Genomic DNA, 27,708 nt, shown 5'->3' with positions numbered 1-27,708 from the left:
TGAGCTGAAGGCCACTGTCAAAGAAACCTGGGCTTCCATACCACCTCAGCATTGCCACAAACTGATCACCTCCATGCCACGCCGAATTGAGGCAGTAATTAAAGCAAAAGGAGCCCCTACCAAGTATTGAGTACATATACAGTAAATGAACATACTTTCCAGAAGGCCAACAATTCACTAAAAATGTTTTTTTTTATTGGTCTTATGATGTATTCTAATTTTTTGAGATCGTGAATTGGTGGGTTTTTGTTAAATGTGAGCCAAAATCATCACAATTAAAAGAACCAAAGACCATTTAATACACGAGTTTCACAATTTGAGTTGAATTACTGAAATAAATGAACTTTTCCACGAGATTCTAATTTATTGAGATGCACCTGTATATATATTTATTTGTCATCGTGTGAGCCGTACTGGTCAAAATGTTTAGATGTTTTTTCACCATGGCAGTCAACCCTGGAAATGTTTGTTATATACAAATTTCATTTTTGTTCTATTTTTTGTTGACACTGACTGCTTACTGTACTATACATGAATGTCAGTTTTGTCTAGTTGAATGCTATTGTGTATCACACTGAGCTTTTTAGATACCAATTTCAACAGTAGGTAAAAGCTTACTGGGAAATGTCAATACTGTACAATAATGTAGTACACAGAAAAAGGATATGCACATTTGTATGTATACAGTAAATTTATTTTTGTAGCAATGTGTTACATGTAAACAGAAAATTCACATTTGCATGTCCATTTTTACACATTTATTACATGTAAAGTCATATATAGTGAACAGAAAATTGCCACAAAATGACATCCATGAAAAAAATAAAAATAAAAATGCAACAATGAAAAAACCTGCGGAGGTTCTGTCAAAAACAGTAAACTGTTCCTCCTCACAGTACATAACACTACAAGTTCCCATCTTCTTGGTGGACATCCCATTGCTCTTGTTGGTCTGGCCATAGATTTACAGTTTTTCTCCATCGATTTTATAAATTTCTCCAAACTATAATCAGTGCTCTCAAAACAGACACTCAGTTTTGCAAAACAATTCAATTTCACTGCATAATGAAGCAACATATTCTTTCCTGATAATGCATTTATTAAATCTAAATACTAACATCAAAACTATAGATGTTTTCTCTATTGAATTCATAACATTTGCAGCTATAGACATGCAACTCTATGATTGAAATAACACATTTATTATAAAAATCCACAATAAAGACCTTTTTCCATCTGTTTTCATAAAATGCCTCTAAATTTCTTGTTGTTCCTGCTATTCCTCTGGAAGAATGATGAAGATGTTTACTGTAAAAACAAACAAACAAACAAACAAAAAACAACAAGCAAACAAAACATTTGCAGTCTTACTAAATTGTATGAACCTAAGACAGCACTATAAGCACATTAGAAAATGAGGAAAATCAAGAAAAATGCACAATTTGTTTAGGACAATTACAAAGTGTCACAAACATTCCATGTCGTAGATTCAATATTTATGGAATATACATGCATGTCTGACAGATTTTGATAATTCAATGGATCATTTTGCATGTGATGGCTCACACGATGAAAGAATGTTTATAAGTTGTGCAGAGTATGAACATTTTTACTGAGAATTGATCAGCAAGCCATGTGCATTTAGTTATTGTGCAAATTGTAGACAATTGTACTTACTCTTTTGCACACATGTGCCAAAACACATGCAATTTGCTTAAATGAATAAGAAATTCAAATCTGGTGTGAACAAGAAACTAAATGTTCAGAGATTTAACTTATTGTTTTGAAAAAAAAAAAAAAAAAAACATTCTCATTTGAGAATTGAGCCAAAGTGATTGAGAAAAACTGTAATAAAACTTACAGCAATCTTTTATTGGTTTGATTAATCAATATTGATGTACAGTACAAATCAGCCTCCCCGAAAAATTCCTTAACAGACAGCCAATGTATCCAAACATGTATGTTTGCAAGAGCTGCACTTTATGTACAAATATCGATGAACATTAATGAGATCACATTGGTTTTTACAGTGACAAAGATACCTGTACATATACTGTATCTCAGTGTTCAGTTATCATCTGTGACCTGCAACAATGTTCTCCCAAGGTCATCCCTATTGAAGGGCAGTGGTAACCATGGAGGGGAGAGCTTCATTCTGAGTAACACTAGTGGGGAATGAAAAGAGAGAGAGGAAAGCACAATTTCATGGTTATCCATTCATCTCAAAGAGCATCGAGTTTTCTTTTCTGCATTAATTCCAGTACACTTTTTATGCTTTTCCACCAATGTCTGCTCCTGTACAAACAAACATTATCAAACACAAGTACGACGCTCATATACTGTGAGTTGAAATACATTTCAAACAATGTTGGCAGTGACCTCGAGAAAGCCCTGTTACTTTGACAACATCTGTCAGTTGGATGCTGTTGTCTACAACACTGCAATTATCTTTGCTATCCAAAACAAATCTCTTTGCCGACTTTGCCAAGTGCATCGTGTTAGAATAATGGCAGAGAATAAGAGCGTGCAAGTGTATTCCTGCAAGCAGATGGTGTCATTGTATCACTGTCAAACCCCTGAAATTTCAGTCTGATTGCATTAATTGATTCTTCAATCATACAATCTTCACTGCTTTTGGTGCATGAAAAAAAAAAAAAAAATTTTGCAAGAATGAGTCAAAATGAAATATTAACTTTGAGCAATGTAATTTGTTCAAACTTTACTTTTGTGCAGTGATTAGGTTAGGTTGCTGTTTTGCTTTGTTACAGTAAATTAATAGTTTACCCCAAAATGCAAATTCTGTAATAATTTACTGTACTTATCCTCATGTTGTTCCAAACCTATTTGAATTTCTTACTTTCATGGAACACAAAGGGAAATCTAAGGCAAAATAAAAGCCTCAGTCACCATTCACTTTCATCGTATCTTTTTCCCAAACAATGAATGATGATATTTTTGGGTGAAATATCCCTTTAACCCTCAGAGACTCAAGCACTGACATTGATGATGTAATTTCTAGTTCCTCTTGAAAATGTTTTTAGGAAGCCACTGGTTATATAAAACTAGATTTTAATCATATTTTGTTTTTGTGTTACTAGCAAGTTGTGACATTCAATACGCAACTTTTTTCCCAACAAAACTGTTGTTGTGACATAGTTTAGCATATCAGCTACTGTTATGTGTAGTTTTTTTTTTTACTGTTTATAATAAAAAGGTACTATTTAATTGCTTTAAACAATCGTTGCAATTCTGCTCTCTGAGGGTTAAACCTGTAAAACAGAAAAAAGAGAGATAACTAATCATGACTATCCTCATGATTTTTTTTCAGTTCCTTTTTAAGAAAAGACAAAACAATTATGTAATGTAAACATAATGTAAACAGTATTGATAGTTTCTTTTTTTTTTTTTTTAAAGTTTAATAAAGTATAAAGTGACTAATAATATTGATGATAATGCTAAATGATATCCATTATTATATGAGCTAAAAGGAACAAATTTCTGGTTTTGTGTCAATTAAGGGGTACTTAAGTGATAAGCCTTACTGATGGGGCTGTGAGGGTATATAAGACAATAAAAAAACACTACTTTAGTGAAAACACTGTTCAGCTTTCATCTTCTGAAAGAGACAATAACACCATATGTCTAGTCTTGTCTATAAATCTCAAATAAAGAATATCTTTTTAACTAAGCACCAATAGACTCATGTTAAAATCAATTATGTCTGATTTGTCTTCATAATAGGCCAATTTACCATACAGCAGGTATTATCACGATTTTGATGTGATTGGTATATGTGTGTTTTTGATTTTTTCTCAAATACCAAACCTATTTATACAGGGTGATCTCATTTGAATTCATCTGTGTACATGTAAGATTATTAATGTGTAAAATGTTTACGTTTAAGATGTTGTCAATTTGTTGATTTTGTTTAAGTCTTTCCAAACAGTGGTGGTCCATCAGAGGAGGCAAAGTAGGCAATACTTTAGTGATCAGGAATATGAACAGCATAACTGCGTGTTTGAGCATTAAAGCATTAGAGATTAGAGAAATTAATTAGTCATTGTCATGTCTTCCCATGTCCTTGAATTAATGCAGAAGAATTAACTGCCTAAAACAGCTGTAATTTGAATTAAAAAGATGAAGAGATGGGTGAGTGGTAAACTGATTACAAGAAAATAGGTGAAAACATTAGGGCTCAGTGCACTCTAAATTCACAACCAGGTGCTGAACAGTCTGGGAATGTGGCCCCTGGCTTACATGGCTATAAGCTCAGCATGAGGATGGATCTGTGCAATGTGTCTGCCAAACAGCATGAATGACATTGGGACCCTTTACACCCCTGTAATTCTAATCAGTCCAAAAATAAGCTTTTAAAATAAACAGATGCTATGCAAACATGGCCGCAACTCTATTTTCCCACGTGCTGTGCTCATAAAAGCTATAGGAGAGACAAGTGGTGGATGATTTTCGATTTTCATACTGTAAGAGCAGACAGTATGAGTCACAAATGCATGTCTTCCTAAAGTGTATGAAGTGTTTATTAAATTAAGAATGAAGAAGAAAGTTCCCTGGGAATCAAACACATGACCTTGGCATTGCTAGCGCCACCAGTTGAACTACTGAAACACAGCTGCAGCTATTTTATTGAAGAAAGTTTAGGTATTCCCCGTTAGGCAAGTTGTTATAGGCAAATATAATGTATCAGTCTTTGTACGATCCAATTTTAATATTTTTGCCTCAAACTATAAGTGATATCCAATATGCAACAGAATTTTAATTTATCCTGTCGTATACTTGCATTGCTCCCGTAATTGAAAGTTGAAGTGATGCAGACAGTTAAGCTTCCCATGTGTTCATACAGACTACTTACCTGGCATACATCATCTGCACAGTCTGTAAACACTTTGTCAGCCAAATGACACAGAGCCTCCTCACTTCTCGGTTTTATTAGTATGCTCCACATACCGACTGGAAAGCACCTGCAATGGCAGGGAAGAGATGTTTCTGAAGTTAAACCAATGGAACCATTTAAAGGAGAAGCTGGGAAAAGATATGCTACTCTTGGCAACATGAAAGGCAGAGAGCTGGATACTGTAAGTGGGATCATTTGGATTGTGCAAGTAGCTGATGCAACCGTCTGTTATTTAATTGTGTCTTACCCTCCTCAGAGATAATTTTAGTGACTAAACTCTAACATGAAGTTGAATGAAATAGCTTGAATATGATCAATGTTTACTTAAATAGGTAATGATTACATATCATATTACATTCTCAGGCTTAACGAGAAGCTACAAGGTTCATTGAAAAATATTTAGTGGCTTTATTTTCAAATCTCCACATTGTCTGCACTGATCATTGATTATGGAAAAGTAATGGAGGCTGGATTAACTGGTCTCTTTCCATTATCCCCTTTTATTCCAGAGGAGGGCCTCCTGAGGAGGTACTAAGGGGCATGAGCATGAGCACACCTTTTCATGCCTGAGACATACAAGTCTGTTTAATTGCCTTACAATGGCTTTGACTGAGGCATGACATAGTGGAATACCAACATTACAGGGAATAAAATCAAATAAGACCACATTTCAAAGGATGAAAGGCACAACAGACTCATCACACTCAATATTTCAAAGGCTGAATACAGTTTGTCAGTTTCTCTTTTTTTATAGTTATAGTGTGTCGTCTCTCCAGCTGTGTTAAAAAACCCAAAGCAATTCAATTACGAAACCAGCATTTAATGTCTTCATCCCCATGCTGCCAAACAATCATTTTAACATTCAGTGGTGTGTTCCTGTGTTGAGCACTGGTTAAATTAGCATGATGGCATGTTTGATTTCAAATGAAGGCCTAGTTAACATTTGCTTTCTTTAAATTTTGGTCTTTTTGAATCATTATCAAATACATCTGCAAAGGGCTAGAGAAGAGTTACAGTATAAAGGTTAATAAAATGTAATCTAATCAAATAGGCATCTAACGTTTGTTGTTGCCGAGGTCAGGTTTATATAATAACCAGCAACTTGGTTTTACACAGCTCTTGATTACCATAGCTCAGAAATCTTCTGAGTGATATACAGTGGCCCAAAAGTATTTGGACACTTGAGACACACTTAAAATGTATGGATATCATTGTATTAGATACAAAATATAAAATCAGGTGGCATCTGCAAACAAATTATGCTGATAATTTTAAGTCAGCTCACACAAGTGTCCAAGCAGAGTAACCCAAGTTGTGGTGCATCACATTATGGACATGCTTTGCTAAGTTAGACAACCAGAAAGTGTCCAAATACTTTTGCCTTAAATTTGAACAGTGCATCTATTGCTTTTTCATTTCAAACCAAAACAAGCTTCACACATTTATGAAATGTTTTGCTTAAAAGGTTTGCTTGTGCTATCTTTCATTAAAATATTCTCTTTGATAATTTGTAAAGCAATGACATTCATTCATGTTTAAGTGTGATTTGAGAGTCCAAATACATTTTGGGGCCACTGTATGTAATTACTTGTCTTGATTAATTATGTTACTTTGAAAAGCGGCAAACACTACCTGGATAGCTACTGTAGGAGAGGTGCTTATGTAGTAAGGGCAATTCTTAATGTATAAAATTGTATTCTTGCTGTGCAAAAGCCTGTAGTGTTTACTATCATGACTATATCAAAATGAAGTGTTTGGGGCACAACTGTAAGTCTTGCACACAAACAAGCAACCCCCACTAAATGTGAAAAGATGTTATGATGGCATTCTAAAAGCCCTTTTGTTCAAATTACTCTTCATCTCTGTCTCTTGCTCTCCGGGTGATGACCATTTCTGTCATAATAAATAACAGTCATTTTCCACAGTGATGGAAATTCCACTACTATCTGACAACAAATTGAATTTCTTGCTTGTGAATAACAGTCTCCTAGCAGATGAAAACATCATGCATTAATCTGTTATTGTCATTATAAACGCATTCTTTCTCAACACTGAAAACAAATGAAAAGACAAATGTAAAAAGAAAAAAGATTTTTGAGACTAAAAAAGTTAATTTGCCTGTTGCTTATGTGGGTAACACCTCATTAATTTACAGCACATTTGACAGCAGTCGTAAACCCTTTAAGTTTGTTTATCTGGAGCACTTTCATGTCTGTCTGAATGCAGGTCAAATATCCTCTAGCTCTTGTATAATCTTGTTTTAGACCTTCTGCGCTCTCTTTTACCATGCAGAGAGGAACAGTGAAGTAAAGACAAATGAGATTCTATATACCCAAGCTTCAAAGTCCACAGGTGACAAGTCCATGCTTAAGTCACTGCTTTGCAATGGCAAAGTCAGAACCGGTGTGGCACTGATTAAAAGACATTGCACATTTAAATTAGCAAACCTAAAGCCATTCAGAGTCATACCTGTCCACAAACCACAAATTCTGTTTAATAATAATACTCATTATAATAATAATAAAAAAGTTACATCCTACTTTACATAAAGTGGCCCCTAAAAGTATATGGACACTTAATTCATATTTAAAATGTACTGTATGAATTCCATTGCATTAACAAAATATCAAACTAAGCAGCATCTGCAAATTATTCTTGAACTTTTCTCAGAACAATCAGTGTAATTTTTAGTGGATGTATGAAGTAAGTTTCCCTCAAGTTCACACGTTTGTCCTAGCAGAGTAACCACACTTGTCATCATATCAAATCAAAGATGTTTGACAACCAGAAAGTGTCCAAATACTTTGGCCTCAATGTTAAACAATATATGTATTTATTTTTTTCCATAATTTAAAACCTTACAAAAATCTTTTGTGTGTGTGTGTGTGTGTGTTATTGTGCTATCTCCCTTTAAATGACACTTGGTTTAATATTTTGTTATATAGTGTAATGACATTCGTACATTATTAAGTGAGGCTAAAGCATCCAAACATTTTTTGGGGTCATTGTATAATAAATATGAAATATATATATATATATATATATATATATATATATATATATATATATATATATATATATATATATATATATTTCATGCAGACCATTCACTACTACAGCAGTATTAATGCAACTAATAGCTTCTATACCCAACATGATAAATCGACATGCTGTTTCCAAATGCACATGTACTATGAAATCGATCTTATTCTACAGAAATATTGACAAGCTGCATTCCCATCAGACATTTTTGCATCAATTCAAATTTGTTCGGCTTTCTCTGTGGTGCTACTTATAGGGTATTTTGTGCATAATCTCCAAGACACAGGTTCTGGTCCCATGGAAACTAGGAAGTAATTGTGCTTACATTAACAATGGTGATTGCGATTTGGAGATTGCATTTTTGATCATATTACATTTTGACTCCATTGACGGTTAAGTTTAGGGTTGGGGTTCACATTAGGTATACTGTATGCATTCCTGTTGACTGTATTACATCATTAACAACTAAAAATACAATTCACTTTTGTAACCACCCTGTGGACATTTCACCTCAACAACACTTCCAGCTTCAACCACTGGGGGCAGTGGTTTCACATTTCGGTAAGCACAGACCTGATTTCACCGAAATCACAGTGTGATCAGTCTACAACACCATAGCTTCTTTTGTTTTACCTTTCCATTCTTAAATAAGCCAACTGATAAGCATAAGTGATTTAATTGTCCTTTGTTGCACTTCCAAATGGTTCTCTGAGTGAAAACAAATCCATCTGTTTGAGCATGCCCCTGTCTTGTCCTTAATTAGACTATAAAACATTGATGACCTCTACAAAATACTTACCAAAATAATGCAAAAATGGTCAAAAGATAACAGGGTAATTCATTAATAGAATGACTAATATATGAATGCTGGAAGTACAAACAGAACCCAAGCTACCTCAAGAAAATCGTATAAAAATGATCCTGTTTGTTGTATTGATTACCATTTGTTTTCGACACATAGAATTGCTCTTACCAGAAAGAGCAGGTAAGGGAAATAAACCAAACTAATTTATTCCAAAAGAGTATGATTTTTTATTCTCTTTCTGTTGTTATTGATGATATGCTTCACTTGTGTGGGACCTCCTGCATTACCCAAATGTTCAAAGCATTGTTACTGACGGCCATTTCACCTGAGGTCATACAACCATTGCTTAATACTTTTAGTTGTGTGTGTAATTAATCTGTGTTTTCAGATTCATAAGTCTGTAACTTACTGAGGGAGTTTTTGTATTCAAGCTAACCCAATGGGTTGCTCATTGGCTAAATAGTTTATTAATCGTACAGTCACAGCAGAACATTAGCAGATTCTCCACACTCTGACATAAACTTGTATGCTTTGTGGTGGACCTTTTTTTCTTTTGATCGAAAACAGTTTTGTGGTCAGGGAGCACAATGCATGTGTTATATTGTTGAGCTAGTGATACTTTTGCAGCTTACCAAGTCAGATTCAATCCACAGAATCTCAGCTCACAGCAAGACTGGTACCTGTGGGATTGATAAATATTATTTAAGAAATAGATTTTGAGGCACATTTTTATAATGTACAAAATGATTAGGAGACAATGAGTGAGGCTACAAGTCAAGATACATTTTCACTTGCATGCATTATTAACAAATAAATTGAAATCAGTTTGAAAAGCATATGTTACTATCAAAAAAGTAAACCAATTTTTGGGGTAGGACAAAAGCTGCCAGAGAAGAATATGATTTGAGAGGAGCCATCTTTTCACCGTTTCTGGTTAAAAAGCTTAGTTTAGCTGGTCAGGTATTACATGTCAGTTTTAGCTTCTTTTAAAGATGTATTGCTATTTTTTTCTTATGTGTTAGTAAGTAATTTTTGTAGTCACTAGTTAACTTTATTAGCGGATTTAGAAGGCCGAGGCATTTATTTGGGGTTAGTGAGGGCAGGTTTACTTTTTGAAGTATAAAAAACTTAATTTATGACTGGCATTCGCAACATTAGAGTTATTATTAGGGTTACCTGCTTAATGTTTAGTCATCCTTTCGTTGTCTTAATACGCGTCAGCATTCAGTTCTAACAGTCACAAAAGAGAGTTCAGGTATCTATAGGGCCTTCAATAGTGCTATATAGTGATATTTAAAAGCATTGGCATTACAACACAAATTCAGCCTTCTGATGTTCAATAACTTAAATGGCAGAAGAATATAGGTAACAGAGATAAAGCATTTTAACTGGATCCCATTCACTCCTATGAGTGATGAAATATCAGCCATATTCACATTGGCCACAGTGGCTGAAGGCACATCTTATTGTAATATGGGGACGTTCTTACCTCCTGAATCGCCATATCATTCTCAGTCACGCTAGTGCAGACAAGTCAGTCAGAATTTTTGTTTAATGCGCTGAAGCTTAAAGAGTGTGTTAAAAAGATTCAATTTATTGATTTCAATTAACATGTTAAACATTTAAATGACTAATCAAGAGTCAATAAACAATTTAGAGCTAATGTTAAAATTATTTAACAAAGTTTAATTGTATTACTGTAGCTTATCTATTATTACACAAAATGACTTGACAATGCCTCTACAGTTAATTTTTGCTGCTTTCCTTTGTTAAACATATATATATATATATATATATATATATATATAAACATACTGTATTAGCCATTTCCTCAAACAGGCATTTAGTACTATAGAGACAAGTACGTAACTATCTAATTTTACAAAAATGATCTCATCCTTATTAGCAAATTATAGCAACACAAGTTTAACAACTATCATCACCTATTTAGAGAAGCTTGCACAAGGCGATTTACATCCTTTTTATTACATTTTTATGTACAGATACAAGCTACACACAAAGCAAAATACTTGTATGTGGCTACATACATAGCCAATTGCTTTCAAAACCAATACTGATATCAAAATCAAATGTACAAACTCAGTATTTACCATCATCAAATCAAGATGTATTAAGAAAGATGGTATGTACAATGTGAATTTTGATAAAAAATTTTGCATTAACAAAATGATTCCCAATGTCAGAGAAGCATAAATAATTCCATGCTTTACATTTGGGGGACAAACAATGGTAAACTAAAAGGAGCATTCCATGAAAAAGGTATACTGCCAAGTCCTTTGCCAGAATTAAATTTCAACCAATGTTCACAAAGTTGTCTTACAAAGAAGTTCACATTGTCAGATAGGAAAAGAATGGACCATAGGGCTTTTTCCTGGGTTAGGGTGAGTTTAAAAACATGATTGAACTATCACTTAAAAAATGCTTTTTTAGATGATTTAGGAAATAAGGTTGGCATTGTGCGGCGGTCACAAGATATGGAGCACCTTTAATATCTACCATAGGGGTGATCTCTGTAGCCCCCTCGAGTAAGTTTTGATGCTGGAGCTTTGAGGTTGGGCCGGGATGATATCCAGTCCTCTTCTGCTGAAAGAAAAGTGATTAAAGAGGGAAAAAATGCAGTGTAATTTTTTAATCAGGTAATTTTAAAACAACCTTAATTTAAAGCATTTCAGACATCATGAAAAGATGAGATATTTTCAACAGATGCATGCATGCCTAGTGGATTTTGAATGCAAACTAGTCAACTACCAAAGAATAAATTGCACATTATTGTTTGCTTTAAAATTGGGTTATCATCTACACACCCTTATGTCTCTCAAACCTCATATTGCTTTTTTCTAGAACACCAACTGTGTTATATTATAAAATATCAAATCTGCTCTTTTCCATACAATGTACTGCAGTGCATGGGTTTTATATATATATATATATATATATATATATATATATATATATATATATATATATATATATATATATATATATTTAATTAAATGTTTGTTTGTTTGGTTTTTTGCCTTTGGTAATTTCTCAACTATAGCACCAAGTTAGCAAAGACTTCCACTAGTGCCCACAGAAAAACTAAAACTAAAAATAATAATAAAAAAAGTAAAACATTTTATAAATATGCACATGATGCCCCTGAGATATACAGACACAGAAAATATGTTCTGATGTAACAAAGGAGAGGAGTCTCTTTAAATGGCTGAAACTCAATGCTTTGACATTCATGTGGGGATTGATATCCTGAGGCCATAACTTCGTGTGACACTAGCATTTGTTTTTTGTTTTTTTAAATTCTCTTTTAGTTCAAAGCATTGCAAAATGATAAAATGAGCACCAGCTGATGAGATTATACATACATTTCAAGAATTAGATTAATGCTCCATTCTCATCTTCCATCTAGCGTTGTGCATGTTCGCGATTTGAGAAATATACAATGTCACTTTGCCCAAATTATCAGTTAGTTAGCAAAGGCAGATCAGATGAGGCATGAACTCCTGGCTGAGCTCACAGTATGACCCTACTGTCATTTAAATACAGTATGTGTTGAAAGCCGATGCTCCATTAGGTTCTCAGAGTGTGATTACTGGGCCATTGAAGAAACAATCAGTCTGCCTTCAGGGCAAAGAACCTAACCTTCACTGATGCCAACTACTGTTTCTTTCACAGTGCGCAGAGTGAAAAACCATTACATCTCATGACAAAATTCCTTATATTATAGTATTCTTTGAAATAAGCACTACCAGGCCAACAGCCCTCCCTTGCACACATTATATTTAATAGGTTTTCACTTTACATACTCCTTACTATGAAAAACTATCCTATTGAAAAGACCAGCATTGCAGATCACCAGCATTTGTTTTGATTTGGATGCCTGCATCCCTACCAGGCTTCTTAACTAGCTTAACCAGCAAGCCTTCATTAGTCAACCAGCTTCATCAAAGAGACTAATTTCAATGAATGCTGATTTTTGCTGTTGAACAACAACATAATAATAATAATAATAATAATAATAATAATGTTTAATTTATATAATGCCTTTCCAGAGCTCAAGGACACTTTACAATAGTAACACAATAATACAAAAACAAAGAACAGTCACAAAAACAGAGTTCAGATAGCACAGTCATTGAGAGTGAATACATAACGCGTTAAGATAAATAACACTGAGAAAACAAAAAAGTTTTAAGTTGAGATTTAAACTCAGAGATAGAAGAGATGCTGCGAAGAGTCAGGGGGAGTGAATTCCATATATTGGGTGCTACTACGCTGAATGACCTGCCACCCATAGTTGAGAGGTGAGATCTAGGGACAGAAAGGAGTCCGGATCCAGAAGACATAAGCGAGCATAGCATAACATGGCTATGCTGGTGCACCAGCTACAGTGTTGGGTAAGTTGCTGGAAAAAAAAGTGATCCCCAATAAATTACTAATTACTTCTATAAAATTGTAAACAGATTAATGTTCTGATTAATTCATCTAATAGTAATTAATTAATAATAATTAATTAATAATTGATGTTTTAAATTCTACATAAATAATACTATTTTAGAAATGTGTAAACTAATGTACTTGAAAGTGATTAATTTATTGAATGTCATTAGCTGTAATCTAATTTAACCCTTAACCTAACCTCACTTGATTTACAATGTAATGTGTTACACTGCTTTTTTACAGTAACTGATTTCTTTGTAATCAGATTACACCCAACAATGTTCAGCTAGACCAGCACCAAACAAACTCTAACCAGCATGTACCAACATGGAAATTCATGTTGTCTAAGTCAGTGTTATTATCATTAATTAAACCTAAAACTAACGAAAATTAAATGACTTTTTTTTTTAACTGACTCCGGAAAATAAAAATGAAAAAAATAAAAATAAAATAAAAAATGAATTAAGTTTTAAACATGAATTAATATTAGTTTAACTTTTTGATACACAGTATATTATAACATTTGAATCCTTTAAAATTCACCTTCATTAAGCATAAAAATAACACTGGATAATGATAACACTGGACAGTCCTGAGACATTTAGCACCATTAAACATACTGTTTTAAAATGATATCAGCCAATACTCAATAACTCTAAAATACTAGAACTAAAATAAAAACGAAATATTTACATTTAAAGCTGCACAATGTAAGATCTTTTGGTTAAAAATTAACAAATAGCCATTATTGATTGAGTACATAAACAACCAGTGTTCAAAACAATGTCCTTACTTTACCCCGATTCACTACAGTAAGCCTATACAAATAATTTGTATTTTGAGCTGTCGGGTTCGATTTGAAACGAAATCGCTGGCTTATGAGGTACATCCTTGAGTCATTACGTAATGTCCATGAAAATATGAAAGAAGAACCAGCTGTTTCGTTCCCATGTAAACAGTATATGGCAGTAATGCACTAGTTTACCAGTAGCCGTTAAAAAGAAGAAAGAAACGTCATGGTTACTGGTGTAACCTCCGTTCCCTGATGGAGGGAACGAGACGTTGGTGTCGATGTAGTGACACTAGGGGTCACTCTTGGGAGCCCGAGACACCTCTGGTCTTTGATAAAAGGCCAATGAAAATTGGCGAGTGGTATTTGCATGCCACTCCCCCGGACATGCGGGTATAAAAGGAGCTGGTATGCAACCACTCATTCAGGTTTTACGCTGAGGAGCCGATATAAGGTCCAGCCATTTCAGCGGGTAGTTCAGCGTTGTGGCAGGAGGGACACAACGTCTCGTTCCCTCCATCAGGGAACGGAGGTTACACCAGTAACCATGACGTTCCCTATCTGTCACTCACTCGATGTTGGTGTCGATGTAGTGACACTAGGGGTCCCTATACAAAATGCCACAAGGCTGAACTGTGTTACGTGAACTGGCGGTGTGTGGTGGGCAGACTTGCTGTGTGCCTCATAGCCAGCACACCAGGTTGACACATAACCTCCCCCAACACAGTTATGAGTGTCGAACGGCCCTTTTTGGGGACAAGTCGACTACCCAAAGATAGAGACAGGCTTAACCCAGTCGTGGCCTCTTTTCCCCTTCTCTTTTTCCACTCCCTAAAAAAGAAGGGGGATTTTCCGATTGGGCCGCCAGGTCTAGTCGGGGGGTGTCCCTCCCAAGGGGAGACCACACCTCGCCCCAAGAGAGGGGGGGATATTTAAGTGGAAGAATAGGTCACATGGTCTTTCCAACCATGTGGAGAGCCTTCAAGGTAGATCCTGCCCAATGGGGGAGGAGTTACTACAAACATGGAGACTGGGGCAGAGGGGCTCTGCCCAAGGAAGATGCAGTTTGCCAGCAGGGAAACGAATTAGCGGAAGATATAGATTGCATGGGGTTAGCCTTACAGGGAACCGCCACATGCGGAGCACCTACCCCAGAACAGGGCTCTTAGTTAGCACGTGTACTGGGCCGGCAGTGAGTCTCTCCAAAAACTCGACTGCCACAGGGCTCGGAGGAAGTCAACCAGGGAACAACTTTTGTGAACACTACTGGGAATTAATGGCGCACGTCTTCAGCTCAAAAGGAGGTGGAAGGCGCTATGTGCAAGCGATACACCTGGCCGGCTATCCCGGGCTTATCCGATTGTGTTGCGTGCCACTACCTGGGACGAAACCGGTTCCACCCGGAGGTTGTAGAACCTTGCAAAGTGTTGGGTGTTGCCCAGCCCGCTGCTCTGCAAATGTCTGTTAGAGGCACACCTCTGGCCAGGGCCCAAGAAGCCGCTACACCACGGGTAGAATGGGCTCGTATCCCTACTGTGGGTGGCATGTTTTGGGCGAGATATGCCATAGTTGTGGCATCAACGAGCCAGTGGGTGATCCTCTGCTTGGAGACAGCGCTTCCTTTCCGCTGTGCACCAAAAGCAGACAGAGAGCTGCTCAGAGGTTCTAAAGCTCTGAGTGCGATCCAAATAGATGCGTAAAGCACGCACCGGACACAGCGACAACAGGGCTGGGTCTGCCTCCTCCTGGGATAGCACTTGCAGGTTCACCACCTAGTCCCTAAAGAGGTCGTGGGAACCTTGGGCACAAAGCCCGGTCAGGGTCTCAGGATCACGTGAGAGTAACCTGGACCGAACTCCAGGCACGTTTCGCTGACAGAGAACGCTTGCAGGTCACCTACCCTCTTGATGGAAGTGAGCGCAGTCAGGAGGGCAGTCTTCAAGGAGAGTGCCTTAAGCTCGGCTGACTGCAAAGGCTCAAAGGGGGCTCTCTGTAGACCCTGAAGAACTACAGAGGTCCGATGAGGAAACGAGGCGCGGCCTGGAGGGATTCAGCCTCCTGGCGCCTCTTAGGAACCTGATGATCAGGTCATGCTTCCCTAAGGACTTACCGTTGACTGCGTCGTGGTGTGCTGCTATGGCAGCAACGTACACCTTCAAGGTGGAAGGGGACAGCCTCCCTTCCAACCTCTCTTGCAGGAAGGAAAGCAATGATCTGACTGTGCATCTCTGGGGGTCTTCCCGACCCGAACAGACGCCACTTAAAAGGCATACAGGCGCCTCGTAGAGGGGGCCCTAGCCTGAGTGAACGTGTCTACCATCGCAGGTGGGAGACAGCTTAGGTCTTCTGCGTCCCATCCAGGGGCCAGACATGGAGATTCCAGAGGTCTGGGCGCGGGTGCCGGATGGTGCTCCTTCCCTAAGGAAGAAGGTCCTTCCTCAAGGGAATTTGCCAGGGGGGAGCGTGAGGTCTGAGCACCACGTCTGGGCGGGCCAGTAGGGTGCTACCAGGACGACCTGCTCCTCGTCCTCCCTGACCTTGCACAGGGTCTGTGCAAGCAGGCTCACTGGGGGAAATGCATATTTGCGAATGCCAGGGGACCAGCTGTGTGTCAGCGCGTCTATGCCGAGGGAGGCCTCGGTCAGGGCGTACCAGAGTGGGCAGTGGGGAGGATCCTTGGGAGGCGAACAGGTGCACCTGTGCCTGTCAAATCGACTCCAAATCAGCTGGGCCACCTGAAGGTGGAGTCTTCACTCTCCCCTGAGGGTAACCTGTTGTGATGGTGCGTCCGCCGTAGTGTTGAGGTTGCCCGGGATATGAATGGCTTGCAGCAACTTGAGGAGGAGACGGCGGGGGAGTTGTGACATACAACGGAAGCGCAAACCACCTTGGCGGTTGACATATGCTACTGTTGTCGTGTTATCTGTCTGAACTAACACGTGCTTGCCCTGGATCAACGGCCGAAACCTCCGCAGGGTGAGCAGAATTGCCAGTAACTTGAGACAGTTGATGTGCCAATGCAGTCGCAGACCCGTCCAGAGGCCAGCGGCTGCGTGCCCATTGCAAACAGTGCCCCAGCCTGTTTTGGAGGCGTCTGTCATGACCACGACGCACCTGGAGACCAGTTCTAGGAGAACACCTGCTTGTAGAAACGAGAGGTCAGTCCAAGGGCTGAAAAGACAGTGACAGACCGACGTAATGGCCACGCGGTGTGTCCCGTGGCGCCATGCCCATCTCGGGACTCGAGTCTGGAGCCAGTGCTGAAGTGGCCTCATATGCATCAACCCGAGCGGGGTGGCCACCGCCAAGGATGCCATATGCCCCAGGAGCCTCTGAAAAAGTTTCAGTGGAACCGCCGTTTTCTGTTTGAACGCCTTCAAACAGGCCAGCACCGACTGGGCGCGCTTGTTCGTAAGGCGCGCCGTCAAGGAGACTGAGTCCAACTCCAAACTGAGAAAAGAGATGCTCTGAACCGGGAGGAGCTTGCTCTTTTCCCAGTTGACCCGAAGCCCTAGTCGGCTGAGGTGTGAGAGCACCAGGTCCCTGTGTGTGCATAACACGTCTCGAGAGTGAGCTAAGATTAGCCAGTCGTCGAGATAGTTGAGAATGCGAATGCCCAACTCCCTTAACGGGGCAAGGGCAGCCTCTGCGATCTTTGTAAAGATGCGAGGAGACAGGGACAGGCCGAAAGGGAGGACTTTGTACTGATACACCTGACCCTCAAACGCGACCCGCAGGAAGGGTCTGTGTCGAGGAAGGATCGAGACATGAAAGTACGCATCCTTCAGGTCTACCGCCGCGAACCAAGCATGATGCCGGACGCTCGCTAGAATGTGTCTTTGCGTCAGCATCTTGAACAGGAGTCTGTGTAAAGCCCGGTTCAGTACTCGCAGGTCCAAGATTGGCCGCAACCCACCGCCTTTTTTCGGTACGATGAAGTAGGGGCTGTAAAACCCTTTCTTCATCTCGGCTGGAGGGACAGGTTCTATCGCGTCCTTCTGTAGGAGGGTAGCGATTTCCGTGCAAGGTAGCAGCGTTTTCGTCTTTCACCAAGGTGAAGTGGACACCGCTGAACCTGGGCGGATGCCCGGCGAAGTGAATCGCGCAGCCGAGTCGGACGGTCCGGATCAGCACTCGTGACGGATTGGAAAGCGCAAGCCATGCGTCCAAGTTCCGCGCAAGAGGGACCAAAGGGACAACGTCATCGGATGTACCGGCAGGTGGAGCCTGTGCCACACCACGTTGTGGCCGTGCTGAGTCTAAGGACATCGAAGCACTTACCTGGCTCCTTGTGACCACCCCCTGAACAGCCTGGGATGGGGGAGGAAGAGGCCTGTCCTCATGACCCATGGAGACTGTCACATCATGGGTGGATTTGTGCCACAGCTGGGCGCTCAGGGGCAGGAGACCGCCGCTGGAGCGCCAACCTGCCAAATGGAGTGGTGGACGGTGGTTGTGATGACAGCCGTACACACCGGATACGTGACCCAGGGAACAAGGAAACCGCTCTTGCTGAGCTCTTGAGTACTGCAGCAAGACGGGTGGCGTCTGCTTCCTGCAGTGGGCTCCACGCCGGGGCCGGGCCGAAGGGGCGGGCTGCGGTGGAGCCGGTGCAGTCACCACAGGGGGACGCCCTTGGCGATGAGTAGACGGGATGCGGGATCTTGAGCTGTGCCGGGGCAGGATATGCTGGCTAGCATCTATCTACTGCTCTACCATCGAGAACTGCTGGACAAAGTCCTCGACGGTGTCACCGAATAGGCCCACCTGGGAAATGGGTGCAGCAAGGAATCGTGTCTTGTCGGCCTCACCCATCTCGACCAGGTTGAGCCAAAGATGGTGCTCCTGGACCACTAGTGTGGCCATCGTCCGCCCGAGAGACCGCGCCATGACCTCTGTCGCTCGGAGAGCGAGGTTGGTCGCAGAGCGCAGTTCCTGCATCAATCCCGGGGCGGAACTACCCTCGTGCAGTTCCTTTAGCGCCTTGGCGGACTTGCAGGAGAGCCATAGCATGCAGGGCGGAGGCGGCTTGTCCAGCGGCACCGTAGGCCTTGGCCGCCAGAGACGACGTAAACCTACAGGCCTTGGACGGGGGCTTTGGGCACCCGTGCCAGGTGGCTGCACTCTGCGGGCATAGGTGCACCGCGAGCGCCTTTATCCACCGGGGGATTGCCGAATAGCCCTTGGCCGCCCCCCCATCAAGGGTAATGATGGCGGGGAAGCTGAAAAGATCGGGACCGGGCAGTAAAAAGTGCCTCCCGCGACCTTGTCAGCTCTTCATGCACTTCCGGGAAAAAAGGAACTGGGGCGAGGCGTGGCTTTGAGCGGTGCCGCGAGCCCAGGAACCAATCACCGAGCCACAAGGGTTCAGGGAAGAGCGGTGAAATCCACTCTAACTGACGCTCGCGGCTGCCCGGGAAAGCATGTCGTCATCTCCGTGTCAGCCTGTGACTGGGCGATCGACCCCGAAGGGAGGAGCCCAGCTGAGGCTTCCGACTGGACGAGCCCGCTCTCCGATGCTGCGTTCGAGAGCTCATCACTTTCGCGGACTCCGAATAAGAGGTCGAACTCGCTGTGAGACGAACCGGCGGACTCACCCGGAAGCCCGATCGGGGCAGACGAGCGTGCTGGGGAATGGGAGGTCTGCGGGGGGATACCCGGCGGAGACGGTCCCATTGGGGTCCCCAAATCGCCCCCAGTGCTAGCCGCGCTGGCCTGAAATCCGTGGGTAAAAGGACCGAGGCGGGAGCCTCTGGGGTGGCTCGCTTTCTTACAAAGGTGAGCCATGACCGCAACGTTGCCATGGACATATTCTCGCAATGAGAACATGACCATCCACGAACGTTGTCTCCGCGTGAGCAGTGCCCAGACATGAAAGACCGTTAGAAGGCGAGAGATAACGAGCACAACCAGGAATAACACACAATCGGAAAAGCATCTTTAAAAAGACGCGTCTTTAAAAAGACGTTCCGTGTGTGCGCTCTTTTAGAGAAATATATACTCTTTTAGAGGGGAAAAATGCTCTTTCAGAAAATATACTCTCTAGTTTTTCTGCCGAAGCGCCCAGGGGTGTTCTCTGCAGTGCACCAGTGCAGAGGAGGGAGAAGCCGCTGAAATGCGCTGTCAGATCCAGCAGAGGTGAAATGAACAGTAGTATTCAGCTCAATGAGCATGACGGTTCGGCTCCGAAGAGAAAATCTGAATGAGTGGTTGCATACCAGCTCCTTTTATACCTGTATGTCATGGGGAGTGGCATGCAAATACCACTCGCCAATTTTCATTAGCCTTTTATCAAAGACCAGAGGTGTCTCGGGCTCCCAAGAGTGACCCCTAGTGTCACTACATCGACACCAATGTCGAGTGAGTGACAGATAGGGAACTACAGTTCAGTTCAGTTCAGTTCAGTTCAGTCACACTCACGCAGTTCAGAACAGCATCGCTGCAGTCTGGATGAATGTTTATCCGTTATCCGTTTGGCAAAGTTGTTTACCTGCTATAATGCTTGGATATGTTTTCTGGTAGGGTTGTTGAAGCTAATATTGCTTGTCATGCTTGTATGAATCGAACATTACTGGTGTTTTAATTGATCACAATGTATCTACATTGATGGGGGAAGTTACTGTGACATGCTTACTAATATTTATGACCTCTGAAATTGACTTCTTGTAACTGTTATATTGCATTTTTAAGCATATTATTTTCATGTTTAATAAAGTATATTTTATCCCCATCATTACTGAATCCTTGTTTTATGTTTTTAGTTTACTGTGTTATTGTGTGTATTGCATAAACATACTATTGTAGTATTACAGCTCACTTGCATTATCAACTGAGGCTGTACAATATAATATAACAATAATAAAGTCTTCCACTGAACTCATATCAGCCATATCACGAGTATCACCTCAATACAAACATTAATAGTAGATAAAACCCTTGAAAATTGTATTAAAATATACTGTATAATCACTGTATTGACTGAGGTGATTGAGTCCCCTGTTCTTTATTTAAAAGCGCTTTGAGTGTAGTGTCAGAAAAGCGCTGTAAGTGTAAAATTCATTCATTCAAAATATGTGAATACGAGTGTTATTTATTTTCATCAAAGCAAGTAATATTTCAGTTTTAAATGCTTAATCGTATAACATAATATCAACATGAAAATAGCACGTTATGACTCCAGCTCTGAATATCTCCAGTCATGATTACACACAGGCAAAGCTCAAATCATGTGATTCATCCACCAGAACAGCAGTGCCGAAACATGAATCATGTTTAGCGTTCTTCTGCAAACTGCTTGGAGTTTTAAGTTACAACGACAGATGACGCTAGAGAGCACAAAGTAACGTAGTGCATCTTTAACTACAACTGAAAAACTAAAACTAAACTGGAACATGGAAACACTGAAAGAGATAAAACTAAACATCTAATAGTTATGTAGTGACTAAAATTAATTAATGAAAATTTTAAAATTGAATGGACAAATTGACAATAAAACAGGAATAAAAACGAAATAAAAATTCTAAACTATAATAACACTATGCTGGTCTTTTCAGTAGGCTATCTCTGAGCACGGCACCTTTTTGCAATTCTATTTGTATTTACAGTATAACAAGCCAACATGATCTCATGAGAATTCGTATGTATTCTTACGTAAAGTTTGGTTCAAGCAAACGTACATTCTCTAAATGTCAGCTAATGTCATCATTTTACATATTAACATGTATAGAAACATACAAATGTTTATGTGCATTGTTTGAATTGATTAACATTAAATAATTCATAGAATTAATCAGTTAATTACATTTAATTTATAATCAATGAGATTAGTTAAATGCCATCATTTATTTAACACAGTTGACATTATAATATGACATTTTAACAATTTAATTCAGTTCTGTGTGATTTCTGTAGCCCTATACAACGTTTTAAAGGATTATATCACTTTAACCAAGACTAAACTTTAAAATGTTAAAATGAATAAAAACTGTAATCATTTAATCATTTATTAAGCATTTAATTTTATTTTTGTTTGCCATGGGACACAAAGGGTTCACAAAACTGAGTTTTCAGAATATGCCCTTAAAAAACAAAATAAACCACAAAAAGCACCATAAAACAATAATAAAATTAATCCATAAATTTGTTAGCTATAATCCAAATCTTCAGACTGCTTTCTGTGAGGAACAGACCCAAATTCAAGCCTTTTATTCAACAATCTCCCTCTCTATCCACAGCAGCGACGTCGCGCCCGCTGTAACCATCAACCCGTGTTGGTTTCGTTTTCAAAATTAAAAAATTGCTGCCTCAAAAAGCATTACGACCAGCGGTTTTACGGCAGTGATGTCAAATGCTCATTGGCTCTCAAGTGTCTCGTGACCATTTGCGACATGCCGTATTCTGTGATTTATATGTTTGAATCAGGTATGATAGCGCCATTATAGAGTGCATCAGGAGATTTACAGCGATTAATAATTGAAATTTCACTCTCTACCTCACAGCTATTGTGTGCCGACAGGGAGCACATTAGATGCAGTGCATCAACCTTTGAACTACTTTGTACTGAATTTTTGTGATTACAATTATCTGCCTGTTACATGTTTTATATGCTTAATAAATGGGTATGGTTAGGTTTAGGAGTAGGTGTGGGATTAGTGGCTGTAAAATATATATAAATTAATATATTGTATCAAAAATGATTGCTACTGTACATTAATCAACTTGTTACATTGTGGCAGCGGGGGCGTGGTCAAGCGTCTGTCCGGAGAGAGAGAAAGCGGTAAGGGTGCTTGCACCTGAGCTAGATTATGTTTAACATCTGTCTCTAATTCCAGTGAGCATGGGGAGAGCGGAATATAAGCAGCCACGCGACCAGCAGAGATAGAGGGAGTCTGGCACAAGGAAGGCCATGGTGCTCCTGAAGCTGAAGCTGTTACGTTTTATCTGTTATGTTTGTGAAGCTAATGCGTTTAAGTAACTACGTGCCTGTGAAGCTAATGTGTTTAAGTGACTACGTGCCTGTGAAGCTGATGAGTTTGTGAAGTTGTAAAGCACTGAAGTGGCTGATTAAAAGTCTTACCTGAGCCTGGAAAACTGCTTCCTTTCTACTGTGAAGCTATGTTACACTGGTGCCAAAGCCTGGGATACCTGAAGTATGCCCCTTGGAGTCCTCGCAGTTGGCCGAGATCCTCAAGTCCCTCGCAGGCCTACACCACACACACCAACAATCCCTGCTTGAGCTACGTCAAGACCAGGACCGCCAGTTCTTTGAGATCCTCCGAGCTCAGGCAGAGGACCGGCATGCGATTCGGAGCTTCCTCAGCCAGGAGAGAGCCCCAGCCGCATCCCCGGATAACCACAGCCCCCTGCTCCTGCCCACGCTTCTGAAGATGGGGCGGAGGACGACCTGGAAGCCTTCCTCGACTTGTTCGAGCGACCGCCGAGATCTGGAGCTGGCCGCGTGATCAGTGGGCGGCGAAGCTCCTCCCGTTGCTGTCCGGGGAAGCCCAGCATGCTGCACAACAACTGCTGGCAGCTAACCTCCTGGCCTATGAAGATCTGAAGAAGTCCATCCTGCAACGGGTTGGCCGCAGTCCAGAGCAGTACCGCCAGCTCTTCCGGACCATGAAGCTGGAGAAGACCGGCCGCCCGTTTGCCTTCACCCAACAGCTCCGAGACGCCTGCCGGAAATGGCTTCTGGCGGGGGATTGCGACGTCGTGGGTGTGGTCGATCAGGTGGTGCTGGAGCAGCTAATACATCGACAGCCAAAAGGAACGGTGGAGTGGGTCCAGTGCCACCGCCCGGCATCGCTGGAGGAGGCTGTCCTGAGGACGGAAGAGCCCTCCTACTCTCTCTCTCCTCCCCTGTGTTTTCCCCTTTCTCTTCCCCCTCCCCTCTTCCCTCTCACTCTGCTCTCTCTCCAGAGCCCGTTCCTGCCCCACGGAGGTGAGGAGTCCCACCACCAAGGCCAGTTCCCCGTGTGTGGGGGTCGGTACCCCCAACATCTATGGTGTCCCGCCACTCTCCCCCTTAGTTGGAGGCGCCCGCCGACGCAGATGTGGGCGTAGCGCCTGGGACAGCCTGCTGGAGTTGCGGAGATCCGGGACACTTCCAGGATCAGTGCCCTGTGATGGAGCTGGGGATGGTGGTCCGGATCCCCAACACTCCGCAGGCTGCCTCCGACCGGGCCAGTGTGTACCGGATACTGGTAAGTGTCAAGGGGGGTACTCACCAAGCCTTGGTGGACACGGGTTGTAATCAAACCACTATCCACCAACGCTTGGTTCAACACGAGGCTTTGGGCACAGCTAAAACGGTGAGGGTGAAGTGTGTGCATGGGGATATTCACAACTACCCTGTGGTGACCCTTGTGATTAAATTTCGGGGAACAAAACAGAGTGGAGGCCGTGGTTAGTTCCCGCCTCACCCATCCACTGATTTTGGGGACTAATTGGCCTGAATTTATAAATGTATTAAAGGGAATATGCGCAGATGGGTCCTGCACTAAAACAATGAGCTGTGAAATGTGCGATGCTCTGGCAGGGGAGGCGGAGCTAGGGCCATTTTCATCTGCTCTACGTCAGGATGACGTGAGAGGGGGGACTCTGTAGCCACCGGCAGTTGTTGTGCTTTGAGCTGGGTTTCCCCGGACAACAATGGGAGGAGCCTGGCCACCCATTGATCACGCGGCCAGCCCCAGATCTCAGCGGTTCACTCAAAGAGATCAAGGAACGCTTCTGGGTTGTCTTCCGCCCCCATCTTTGAGAGCACGAGCGGGGGCATGGGGCTGTGTTTCTCCGAGGCTGCAGCTGGCGCTCTCTCCTGGCTGAGAAGGCTCTGGATCACGTGCTGCTCCTCTGCTTGAGCCCGAAGGATCTCGAAGAACCGGCAATCTTGATCTTGCCGGAGCTCAAGCCGGGATTATTGGTGGGACTGGAGTAGGCCAGCGAGGGATTTGAGGATATCTGCCAACTGGGGGGACTCCATGGGGCGTACTTCCTCCTACTTCGACCCCGGGTTTCAGCACCAGTGTAAAGAACTTCACAGCAGAAGGGAAGGAGAACACAGGGAAGTGGGTTTTCCAGGCTCAGGTAAGACTTTTAATCAGCCACTTCAGTGCTTTACAACTTCACAAACTCATCAGCTTCACAGGCACGTAGTCACTTAAACACATCAGCTTCACAGGCACATAGTTACTTAAACATATCAGTTTCACAAACATAATAGATTAAACGCAACATCTTCAGAAGCACCGTGGCCTTTCTTGTGCCAGACTCTCTCTCTCCTTTGCTGGTGGCGTGGCTGCTTATATGCCGCTCTCCCCATGCTCACTGGAATTAGAGACAGGTGTTAAACATAATCTAGCTCAGGTGCAAGCGCCCTTACCGCTTTCTCTCTCTCCGGACAGACACTTGACCACGCCCCACTGCCACAAAGAGGTTTCTCAGTGGTGTGAGAAATGTGCCATGACTGAGTTTCAATCTGCCTGCTATAGGAACTACTGCTATGTAAAAGGATGATTCTCTTCGTGGTGCACCATTCAGAATGGTTGTGATTGAAACAACAATCCTAATGAAAAGTATATATGTAATATAGTAATATGAAAGTCATGTTGATTTTGAAGGACATTAGATCACTTAAATAACTTTTATATGAGGCTCTTACCATAATTGTTGTAGGTTTCATCATTATTTCCATGTCCATACTCATAATACTCTGAGACACTGTCAAAAGGAAAACAACTTTTTTTATATTTCCACAGTTTCTCAGTTTGAGGATCATTATAAATTAGCTCCTTGGAACTAAAAAAACAGTGGCCCCAAAAAGTATTAGGACACTTATGTCACACTTAAAAAATGCTTAAATGTCATTGCATTAGATAAGAAAATATAAAACCAAATGGCATAAAACAATTCATAGAAAGATGCTTGTTAGGTTTTAAATGATGAAATAATGGAGATACTGTTAGAATTAAGGCAAACGTATTTGGACACTATTTGGTTGTCAAACTTAGTGGTCCATAGTTAATATAACGAATTGCTCCTGTGGTTATTCTGCTAGGACACCTGTGTGAACTTGAGGGGAAGTGAATTCATATATCCAAGATGCTTTTTGGGGCCCCTTTACCTGACATAATATATTTTTTTCTTAAATTCCAAAAATTCTTCAAAAAATAAACGTGTACCTTTTTGACTGGTTGCTGTAATTATCATCATAGGCCTCATAACTCTGGTCATCGTATTCCCCATCATAGCCATCATCATATCCCTGAAATCACAAAAACACAAAAGAATAATCACGCAGGGAGACGCCAGAGGACTGAATCCATCTCAAAGCAGCACTCTAATTGTTTAGGGTTGAAAAATCAATGTTTAATTGCACCACAAAAGGATTTCTCTAATAAATATACTCCCACAGTGGAGGACTGGCACAGCTGAATCATGACCAACAGAAAATATTGATCAATGAGTAAAGCAACAATTGTCTCATTTGCCACGTCTGAAGAATGCCTTGGTCAATACAGTATAACCGACAAAAGAAACAATAAACAGATTAAAACTTCATAATGAGATGTTTTTAAAATCCAAAGGTGTGTCCCAAACCGCACACTTCTGCACTATTTTACGTCATTTTGAAGTGTAAGTAGTGCGAGTAGTATGTTTACACTGAAAATGCAACAAAAAGAAGTGTACGACGAGTACCCGGATGATGCACATTTTCAACAATTGTAAATAATGGAGAATATGACAAATAGTGAAACTTCTGTGACGACAGCACCTTACAAAAGTAAGTTAAATGCTTTACCATCATACCATGCTGTGTGAATATGTATATTATTGAGATATAAGCGTTGAACTGAGGGTGGATAGCGTGCTAAAGCTAGCAGCAACACAATGCTTGGGTTTGAAATGTCACTTCTGTAAGCTGTTAAATGGCGAACGCTTCCGTTCTTAAACGTAAGTTCGGGAGGAGCGAGTCCATCTAATCTTTCAATTAACAGCCAGAGTATATAAGCAGCTGTTTACCTCTCTTCAGTCTCAGCTGTTTCCAGCATCCAGTCGTTCCATCCTCGAAACATGTCCGACCTCCTGGAAATCCAGCTATTCCCATCAGACGACGATCACTCCATTCTTCCCGACACACCAACAATCTCCTCTCATGCAATATTAGATCCTCCTTTTGCAAGCACGGATAGCCCTTCTGAGCATTCAAGCTGCAAAATCCAGCACTCTAACAAACCACGCTCCAGAAGACCGCTCTCCCCTCCTCCTTCAAGGCAGCCAGTTTTAACCGCGCCTCATTCCCCATCTGCCCGGAATTCATCTCCTCATTCTCTCACCGTTACTCCATCATGTCCCCCTATTTCAAACTGGTCTGTCAACAGCCTACATCAAGCCCTCTCCAGTTCCGGAATCCATTTCTCCCACAGATCTTCAAAAATCCAACTATATGAACTTCTCGCGAGCCCCCATAACCATCCAAACATTCCTCCTAAGAGCAAATCTCAGTTCTCATCCACCTCTATTTCTCTCCCGTCTCAGCACTCGGGACACTCTCGTTCACAGTGTGCTAATGTGGACCCAGCCGCATGCACTTCCTCGTCCGCCGCTCTTTCCTCCCGGCCAAATACAGCGGCCGTTCAAAATAGTTCAGCTGCCAATCCAGCCCTTACCAACCCCTCTACGCCATTCCCTCCAATTTCC

The 27,708-nt window shown here is 41.4% G+C and overlaps 1 protein-coding gene across 9 annotated transcripts in view; it reads right to left on the bottom strand.

Moving 5' to 3' along the window:
• Positions 1 to 685: 685 nt before the first annotated feature.
• The window catches only part of LOC127414134 (KH domain-containing, RNA-binding, signal transduction-associated protein 2-like), a 137,433-nt gene continuing 110,410 nt past the window's right edge, over positions 686 to 27,708 (bottom strand). For 2 of the 9 annotated variants that reach the window (XR_007892736.1, XR_007892743.1), the window contains 6 exons: positions 26,190 to 26,272; positions 25,670 to 25,728; positions 11,277 to 11,363; positions 9,392 to 9,439; positions 4,871 to 4,979; positions 686 to 2,165 (listed from right to left, as the gene is read on the bottom strand). Coding sequence is in view for 1 of the 9 variants with exons in the window: in XM_051651918.1 (XP_051507878.1) it covers positions 11,266 to 11,363; positions 25,670 to 25,728; positions 26,190 to 26,272 (240 nt within the window). In the remaining 8 variants the exon portion in view is untranslated. Of the gene's footprint in view, positions 2,166 to 4,870; positions 4,980 to 9,391; positions 9,440 to 9,634; positions 11,364 to 25,669; positions 25,729 to 26,189; positions 26,273 to 27,708 lie in introns of those variants that run through there. The other 7 variants (XR_007892737.1, XR_007892739.1, XR_007892740.1 and 4 more) reach the window with 7 other exon arrangements.

This window comes from Myxocyprinus asiaticus, chromosome 23, assembly GCF_019703515.2.
Source record: "Myxocyprinus asiaticus isolate MX2 ecotype Aquarium Trade chromosome 23, UBuf_Myxa_2, whole genome shotgun sequence".
In the NCBI taxonomy this organism is placed as follows: domain Eukaryota; kingdom Metazoa; phylum Chordata; class Actinopteri; order Cypriniformes; family Catostomidae; genus Myxocyprinus; species Myxocyprinus asiaticus.
The sequence above is the reverse complement of the archived record's forward strand: the minus strand, read 5'-3'. Positions and strand labels throughout refer to the sequence as shown.